Source organism: Engystomops pustulosus, chromosome 3, assembly GCF_040894005.1.
Source record: "Engystomops pustulosus chromosome 3, aEngPut4.maternal, whole genome shotgun sequence".
NCBI classification, from domain to species: Eukaryota; Metazoa; Chordata; class Amphibia; order Anura; family Leptodactylidae; genus Engystomops; species Engystomops pustulosus.
In genome coordinates, this window is record NC_092413.1 from 29232182 (window position 1) to 29241891 (window position 9710).

The 9710-nt window shown below is 41.2% G+C and overlaps 1 protein-coding gene across 1 annotated transcript; it reads right to left on the minus strand.

Moving 5' to 3' along the window:
• Positions 1–7903: 7903 nt before the first annotated feature.
• On the minus strand, positions 7904–9500 carry LOC140120433 (uncharacterized). Its single transcript, XM_072139483.1, has 2 exons — positions 9076–9500; positions 7904–8771 (listed from the first exon to the last, which is right to left on the minus strand). The coding sequence occupies exons 1-2, from the start codon at positions 9353–9355 to the stop codon at positions 8335–8337; spliced, it is 717 nt and encodes a 238-aa protein (XP_071995584.1). The 5' UTR covers positions 9356–9500; the 3' UTR covers positions 7904–8334.
• Between the last annotated feature and the right edge of the window lie 210 nt (positions 9501–9710).

Sequence of the window (9710 nt, forward strand, 5' to 3'; positions counted from 1 at the left end):
AAATTCTGCTTTTAGTTATAATGATAAAATAAACAGTTCCTACTTACATACAAATTCAACTTAAGAACAAACCTACAGACCCTATCTTGTACATAACCTGGAGACTGCCTGTATCTAGAAAGTCAATTATAACCAAAAAAATGGTTGTATTAAAGGGAACCCGTCACCACTATTTTCACAAATACAGGTAGTGGCAGGTTCCTATAGAGCCCTAGTAACTATCTGACCCCCTGCTTTTAGCTAAAAATTGTTCCCTCAGATCCCCATAAAATCAGAGTTATAATCTTGCCTGGTATCTATGCAGCTTTGGAGCGAGTCCACGGGGGCGTGGCCTAATGTCATGTGACCAGGGTGACATTATCAAAGGTCCTTGAGCTACTTAATATGAAAACTATACCCCATGTACATATCTGACCACATAAAACCATCACAGCAGCCTCCATGGACTTCTACTCCTCTCCATGCAGACTGCAGTGATTTCATGTGATAAAATATGCTGTGATTTCATGACATATATGCTTAGTGTACAGTTCCTAATGCTACAAAAGCCATAGGACCTGTGATGATGTCACCCTGGTCACATGACATTATAGCAGCATACAGAGATAGGGATGGGGAGGAGCTGCTGGATTCAGCCCGAGGAGGCCACGCCCACCTGGACTACATGTAGCCATGCTTAGTTACCAGATAAAACTATAAAGTTGAATATATAGGAATCTCAGGGGCATAATTTTTAGCTACAAGCAGGGTGTCAAATAGTTATTAGAGCTCTATAGGAACCTGTCACTACCTGTATTTGTGAAAATAGTGGTGACGGGTTCCCTTTAAGAGCCCAAGCGGGGTGACTTTTTCTGAACCTGGAGGCATGTCTGGAATATAAAGTCTTAACATAGAAGTAATGGAATTCACATATCTACATCTTACTCACAGCCTAGTTATGAACTACCAGGGATGTTTCTATCAAAAAAGAGCAGGCAAGTCTAGTCCTGTAGACATGATGCAGAGTGTTGCATATAGTTGGACACGTTTGATTGGACAATTAGCCTACGTTGCTCTCTGATGCACTTAGGGCAGTGGCCACAGGAGAGGATTGGACTGGTTTCTGACTTGTTTACCTGTTTCTGCCCAGGTTTAAGGTCTTGGGGTAGAGATAAGAGAATTATTCAAGATTCAATTACAATGGGGCTCATTTACTAAGGGTCTTGTGGACGCACTTTGGTTGGATATTCCGACGATTTCCGATCCGCGCCGCATTTAGCAGAGGATTTTGGCGCACGCGATCAGATTTTGCCGCATCAGCACCGGCTTTCATGCGACACAAGTCGGGGGGGGGGGGGAGGTCTGTCGGACTATCCGACTGATTTGGACTAAGTGCGGGATTTAACTTTGATATTGTGTCGCAAGCCCAAGAACTTACATACATCGGGAAGAAATACGTGAACTCTGTCGGACCTGAGCGGGGAAGCGACACATGCAAGATATCAGGCGCATGATCTTAGTGAATCGCAGCAGAGTTCATCCTCGTCAGACACTCCGGATTGGGGATCGCGCAGGGATCGGGTAAGTAAATGTGCCCCAATGAGTCTCATTACATTTTTAAAATTATTCGGTTCGGGTCTGAATTGAGTTGCTCCAAACCAATGGTGCTCTAATTATCCTGAAAATTGGTATATGACACCCTCTAGTGCTCTAAAAATTGTATTTTTCAAAAACAGCTCCTATGTCATTTTGATAAAAAAATCACATTCGATTTGGTTCCTGAGAAAAGCCACATTTGTTCCGACCTACAGACCCAAAAAACAGAATCACTCTAGTCCTGAGTGACTCTTGTTTTTCTCTGGGCTCATTCAGATGGTTGTTTTTGAGGTCTGTATGTTATCCATTTTTTATGCATGATATACTAACCCATTGATTCCTATGGGTCTGTTTACACATCCATTTTTTTCCATGGATATGCAGACAGTAAGAAAAAAATTGCAGCATGCGCTATTTTTTTCTCACATGCGGACCATAGAAGTCAGTGGATCCGCAAAAATAAACGGCGCACCGTTTGATGACATCTGAATGCAGTCCACTTTTTCTCAAATGATGCTAGGCAACCAACTGGGCAGGGTAAAATGTAGATTAAAACCCATCCTTTTTTTTGCGGATGTAAAAAAAAAAATGGATCCAGGTACAATATGGACTGAACACAGACATCAAACATTCACATTTTTTCCAAACGTGCAGCGAATAGGCCCTTAGTGCTCACTCAGACAGGCGTTTTTGACATTACTATACTATCGTTTCGGTTTTTTTTTGCAGCCTGTGCCAGCACTGGGCATACCTGAGTAATTGCCAGGGCCCAGAGCTGCTGGTGGGGGGCACATAAGCCTGTACACAAGGAATACATAGTTAGTGAGGGGGCTTTATCTACTGAATCCATAGGGAGTGAGGGGGGCTTTATATAAAATAACCATGTGGGGCAGGGGCGGACTGGGAATTTAAAATGGCCCTGGAAAAAACCTATAAAAGTGCGATTCAACGGATTCGGACTACGCGTGGGATTTAACAAATCAATTTGTGTCGCAAGCCAAGCACTTACATGCACCAGGAAGAAGAAGGTGAACTCCGGCGGACCTGAGCGAGGAAGCGACACATGCAGGATATCAGGCGCACGATCTTAGTGAATCGCGGCAGAGTTCATCCTCATCGGACACTCCGGATTGGGGATCGCGCAGGGATCGGGTAAGTAAATGTGCCCCAATGAGTCTCGTTAAATTTTTCAAATTATTCGGTTCGGGTCTGAATTGAGTTGTTCGAACCAATGGTGCTCTAATTATCCTGAAAATTGGTATATGACACCCTCTAGTGCTCTAAAAATTGTATTTTTTAAAACAGCTCCTATGTCATTTTGATAAAAAAATCACATTCGATTTGGTTCCTGAGAAAAGCCACATTTGTTCCGACCTACAGACCCAAAAAACAGAAACACTCATCTCTAGTCCTGAGTGACTCTTGTTTTTCTCTGGGCTCTTTCAGATGGTTGTTTTTGAGGTCTGTATGTTATCCATTTTTTATGCATGATATACTAACCCATTGATTCCTATGGGTCTGTTTACACATCCATTTTTTTCCATGGATATGCAGACAGTAAGAAAAAAATTGCAGCATGCGCTATTTTTTTCTCACATGCGGACCATAGAAGTCAGTGGATCCGCAAAAATAAACGGCGCACCGTTTGATGACATCTGAATGCAGTCCACTTTTTCTCAAATGATGCTAGGCAACCAACTGGGCAGGGTAAAATGTAGATTAAAACCCATCCTTTTTTTTGCGGATGTAAAAAAAAAAATGGATCCAGGTACAATATGGACTGAACACAGACATCAAACATTCACATTTTTTCCAAACGTGCAGCGAATAGGCCCTTAGTGCTCACTCAGACAGGCGTTTTTGACATTACTATACTATCGTTTCGGTTTTTTTTTGCAGCCTGTGCCAGCACTGGGCATACCTGAGTAATTGCCAGGGCCCAGAGCTGCTGGCGGGGGGCACATAAGGCTGTACACAAGGAATACATAGTTAGTGAGGGGGCTTTATCTACTGAATCCATAGGGAATGAGGGGGGCTTTATATAAAATAACCATGTGGGGCAGGGGCGGACTTGGAATTTAAAATGGCCCTGGAAAAAACCTATAAAAGTGCGATTCAACGGATTCGGACTACGCGTGGGAATTAACAAATCAATTTGTGTGTTGCAAGCCAAGCACTTACATGCACCAGGAAGAAGAAGGTGAACTCTGGCGGACCTGAGCGGGGAAGCGACACATGCAGGATCTTCATGAATCGCGACAGATGGGCATTCCGGCGGACAATGCACCTCAATGTGCCCCATTGAGTGAAATTAGAAATATTGAACATAAATAAAGAATATGTTATGTATCAAGGATTGATTTTACTGCATATTGTGGCCTCCTGTCCTCAGTGATCCTTTTCATATTGTGGCCTCTTGTTCTCCGTTATCCCTCTCATATTGTGTCTTCCTCCCCTCAAATTGTGGCCTACTGTCCTTCATGATCCCTTAAACAAACAAAACAAAAAAACCTTGTCACTTACCTTAACTTGTTCCCCCGCAGTCCTGCTTCTTCTTCAGCGGAGGTTCTAGGATGACGTAGAGGATGGATGGGGCCACAAAGGGGAGCAGCTGATCCTGATGCCTAGTCTCAGTCGGGATAGGACATCTCTACTTATAGTATGTCCCCTCTCATGATCCCCCCCCCACCTCATAGTGTGGCCCTCTTCATCTGCCTCTCTTATCTCTCCTAGCCCCCTATTAGTGTGGCCCCCTCTCCTCTTTACAGAGTAATTAAAAATAATAAGCACTAAATCCCTCCACTTTCCTCAGCAGCTCTTGTTTCTTCTTATTTACCCGCTGCGGAGGCCAGCAGATTATGATGTCATCATACTGCGTCTGCTGCACACTGCAGCGGAGAGGCACAGTGGTTCTGGGGGGACTGACAGCTCTCTGCAACATCTTTGATTTAATCATTGATTTCTATCTGTGTCTGGAGGAAACAGGAGTCAGGAGGAGTTAGGGTGATGGCACACGTGGCGTTTTGAACGCGTTTTTGGCCCGTTTTTAAGCAGTCCGTCAAAAAACGCATCCGTTTTTGACAGGTTTGACCAATTATCTTAATTAAAACTGTGTTTTTTTAATGGACTGCTTAAAAGCGGGTTTAAAACGCCATGTGTGCCATCACCCTTAAAGTGGAGTTACCTGCAATACTGCCGAGGGTGCAGAAATAGGGGCGGCAGAGTCAGCAGGTGTCGGTTCTCAATCACATATACACTTCCATACATATATTTCCATATGTATATATTCACTGTCACTGTCGGGGAGGTGGTGGTGTGGGAGGGGGGGGTGTCAAAGGTCACAGATATCATGCACAGACTTCATGCAGTCCATGAAGTGCAGACCACATGGGGGAAGTGGACCGCAGGTAGTAGAGATGAAAGATTCCTGGTACTACTGTCCTGCTGTCCTTTCTGTGCACTGTCAATGATGTGCACTGTTTATATACAGCATAATATGTGTATAAATGGTGCACATCCTCCATTCTGAAGTGTGATATGTTGAGTGCTGGGCCGCTGACACTGCGGGTCCCTTAGCATCTGCTACGCCCCTGTAGTTACACCCCTGGTAATGTGATTGGTGAGTATCTTAATGCTGGGACCACAATGATCACGAAAACTGACCACAGCAATGAGGGTCTACTTTTCACTAATTGATAGAGCACATGTTTCCTGCCAGAAATACCTAAGCGCTGTGCTCCCATAGTATTGAATGGAGTAGCAGGAAGTGTCCTTTACCTGGTGCTTCACCCACAAGGGAGAAACATGTGATCAATGGTCAGACCCCCCTCCAACCAGATTGTTATCCACCGGATACGGGATAACAATCAGACTTGGTGGAACCCCTTTAAAGGTGAAAAACCACTTTTAGCAGGAAGCTGTGCCTTAGCGTTTCCGCTTTTGAGTAGTGGCACATATGCCATTTTAAACCCGTTTTTGGGCCGTTTTTAAGCAGTCCGTCAAAAAGCACACGCATTTTCGACCAGTTTCAGTTAAGATAATTGGTCAAGCCTGTCAAAAACGTATGCGTTTTTTATCGGACTGCTTAAAAACGGCCCAAAAACAGGTTCAAAACGCCACTTGTGCCACCACCCTAAGTAATTTTCCGCATTGTGTGCACAGGATTATCATCAATCCTATACACTACAAAGCTATTGTAATACACTGCAGATTTGCTGTGCCGAAAATGCAGTAATTGTCAGACTGGGATTGTAGCTGGACTTGGAGCACTAGGGGAGCTTCCGCACACTGCTGTGTTCTTTAATTTCTGCATTCATACTGCTCCCCATCCTGTCCACTGCACTGTACTGTTATATGTAACCAGAATCCCACTTCTGCTCTTACTCAGGGCAGAGGGGAGGGGCTGTGATGTGTTCAGTCAAGAGATCTCACACCCCAGTGCACTCCAGTGCTCCAAGTCCAGCTACATTCCTGGAATATAAATCCATATATTACAGTCCTACTGCTACTAACAACAGATATGGCAACACACCTCTCCAGGGATAATTCCTTTGGGTGATGTCACACATGGCGTTTTTAGTCCATTTTTAAGCATATATAATTGGGAAAAAACTCAAATACTGTCAAAATCATATGCGTTTTTTAACAGACTGAAAATGCATGCTAAAAAACTGACTAAAAATGCCATGTGTGGCATCACCCTAAGGCCCATCCATCATTTGCTCCGGTCTTTAGTTATTTGCATCAATTATTGAGAGCCAATAGCAGAAGCGGCCAAATACAGCCAAAAACAATTGCAACTCTTTCCCGTGACAATATGAAGGTATAAGGGAAAGACTCGCTCTTGTTCTGTGTTTCGTCCACTTCTGGCTTTGGATCAAAATAACTGATGCAAATAACTGATGACCTAACAGAGATGTGAACTGTGTCTAACACTGACTGTAGCGTCATATGGTCAGAACTGCTGGAAGACCCTCTACATTATCTGCTCTTATACTAAAACAAGAAATGAAGAGGACACGCAGTGAGATTTCGAATATCATTTTTTATTGTTCCCTATTTTTAAAGTCATTGATCCAGAAGAAGGCAAAAAACCTGGACAGAATTTTCAGTCTCAGGCAAAAATTCCTTCTTGACCCCGGGAAAAGGCGATCGGTTCTGAGACCCTGGATCAGGACTATAATACAGCAATTATAATTACTATAACATTACTACTACTATTACACTATTATTACTGCTCTATAATGTTCTAGATTCATGTTATACATTTAAAATAAATCCCTAAACCTAAACATTCTGATCCAGAAGAAGGCAAAAAACCTGGACACAATCATGTGACGCAGGGAAAAATTCCTTCTTGACCCCTGGAAAAGGCGATCGGTTCTGAGACCCTGGATCAGGACTATAATACAGCAATTATAATTACTATAACATTACTAGAACTATTACATAATTATTACTGCTCTATATTGTTCTAGACTTATGTTATAAATTTAAAATAAATCCCTAAACTTAAACATTCTGATCCAGAAGAAGGCAAAAAACCTGGACACAGTCATGTGACGCGGGGAAAAATTCCTTCTTGACCCCTGGAAAAGGCGATCGGTTCTGAAGCCCTGGATCAGATGTATAATTATAACTCATGTGATTATATTATAATAGTCTGTTCCTATTATACATATTGGGGGGAATTTATCACGACTTTTACACCCGAATCCCAGTGTACAAGCCGTGATTTAGCAGAGCCAGATAATTATAGATAATGCCCCCTCTACACCACTTGGAGTGGGTCAGCGCGAGATAGAGGCGCAGGCTATATGTTTTATTACTATACTACTTTTATTTAATCAATTCTATAGATATATTTTTATTATTATTACAAAAATAATTACTCTTATTACTATATAATAATAATAATAATAATAATCTTTATTTAAATTATTACTATAGTTATTACTATATTTTTTCTTTTTTTCTACTACAATATTACTATTTTATAATTACTATGTTTTCTTATACTATATTATTATATATTATATTATATATACTATATATATACTATATACTATACTATTATTATGACTATTTTTCTATTACTATAAAATTACTATATATTACTATATATTTTACTTTTATATATATATTTTACTAATATATTTTATATATTTTACTATTATAATATTACTATTTTTTTTGTTTTTGTTTTTTTTGTTGCTATATTATCACTATTATTATCACTACATTATTAATATTATCAAGTAGCAATATATTATTACTGTATTCTGTCAAAAATATTGCTATATGTTTTTTATATTACTACTATTGTTATTACTATAAGATCACTAGAATATACAAGAATATATATTTTAACTATATTATTACTAATATTATGACTATATAAGGAATATTTTTTTAATATTAAATTATTGTTGTAACTATATTTATTATTACCATATATTTTTTTACTACTATAATATTACTATTTTATTCTTACTATATTTTTTTTTTCTTTTTTGCTATATTGCTATCATGATGACTAATCACTATGTCTTATCACTATGACTACATTATTATTAACATTAACATTACATGACATTACTAGTATGTATTTTCTTAACTATATTACTATTACTACTAACATTACTACCGGTATAACATTACTAGTATACTATTCTTTAACTATATTATTACTGTTATTATGACTATATTTTAATACTTTATTACTAAATTACTATAATTACTATATAGTTACCAATCATCCTATGGCAGCCATCCTGCGCTGATGAAGTAGTGGCTGCCTGGGAGCAGGATCTTCAGCCAGGATCTTCTCTGGTGGCTGAGTGGAAATCGGCAGGTGTTGTGCTGCATCGTCCTGCGTCGTCTTGGGGGCTCTGCTTCCTCTTCAGAGTCTTCCTCCCTTTTCCTCTTCTTCACCTGTAGTTTGATGAAGCATGGCCGCTCTTCTTCCTCATCGGAGTCAGCGCAGAGCTCTCTTACCATGGCCGCTCTAAGTAACAGAGTCCTGTCCATGGCTCTTGCTCTAGGAGGTTCTTCCTCTTCTTCTTTTCGGAGGTATTGCTGCTGGGCTGCAGGGTTGGTCGGCATCAGGCGCTCCATCTTGAACAGCGGAGATGGAAGGAGTCCTGCGCAGAAGGCCAGCCGTCTCAGAAGCTCTTCCAGAGGGATGCTGGCGTAGACTGAAGAGGAAGAAAAATTAAATCAAATTCTTATACGGATATCATCTCCATAGACAAGGTCCTCAATATTAGACTGATGGGGTCTTACACCCAGCACCCCCACAGATCAGCTGATATACAGAGGAGGGAACAGGAAGGAGACAGCGCCGTTCTCTATGTAGCGCGCAGTGACTCAGTTCAGCCACTACACAGAGAATGGCGCTGTCTGCTTTGTGTTTATCAGCTGATCTGTGGTGGAGCTCGTTGTTCATTGCCCAACAACCTGATATCATGATCCCAGCAAAGCATCTGGCAGACTACTTACAGGATCCATAGTCGGGGGAACATCCAGTGTCCATTTTCTCTCTTCTCTCTTTGTCTCCAAAAACAAAATAAAAACTCCTGTTAATATTGGGTTCGGTAAAAGTGAGACGTTTGCCCTTGTCTTGTATAGTGACCCCTGCGGCTGATATTAGGGCAGAGAACTGGACTCGTCTATCAGCGGCTGCCATGAAATAACACAAACTGACATAACGGCAGTGACATGTACAGCACTGGTCACTGGGGGGCGCTGATGGACGGGTCTGGTCTACTGCCCCTGTCATTTTGGGGATTGTACTATATACAGGGGTTGGGGTTCCCAGTAGGCCCTGAACCTGCAATTACTCTACAGGATTGAGTATTTGGGGGGGGGCGTAAGGATAAAGTGGGGCCCCCCCTTAACCCCCCACCTATAATACATTACCCATCCGCCACTGACCTGTAACAGACTGAAGATAACTGATTTTTTTTTCCTGGTTCAAAACTAAACAACGCAATCCTATTGGCTGTTCGTTCAAACTGTTGCTATGGTGACAGATGCAGCAGATTATTCAAAGGCACATGACACTATTCTCAGTAGAGATGATATTAATGGATCTTTCCTTTTATATTATCTAAAGCATGATGGGATATAGAAAC

Coding starts and splice junctions, on each gene's coding strand:
- LOC140120433 (XM_072139483.1), bottom strand. CDS start 9,355: ATGACAGGGGCAGTAGACCAGACCCGTCCATCAGCGCCCCCCAGTGAC. Junction 8,772..9,075: donor TTCCCCCGACTATGGATCCT/GTAAGTAGTCTG, acceptor CTTCCTCTTCAG/TCTACGCCAGCATCCCTCTG.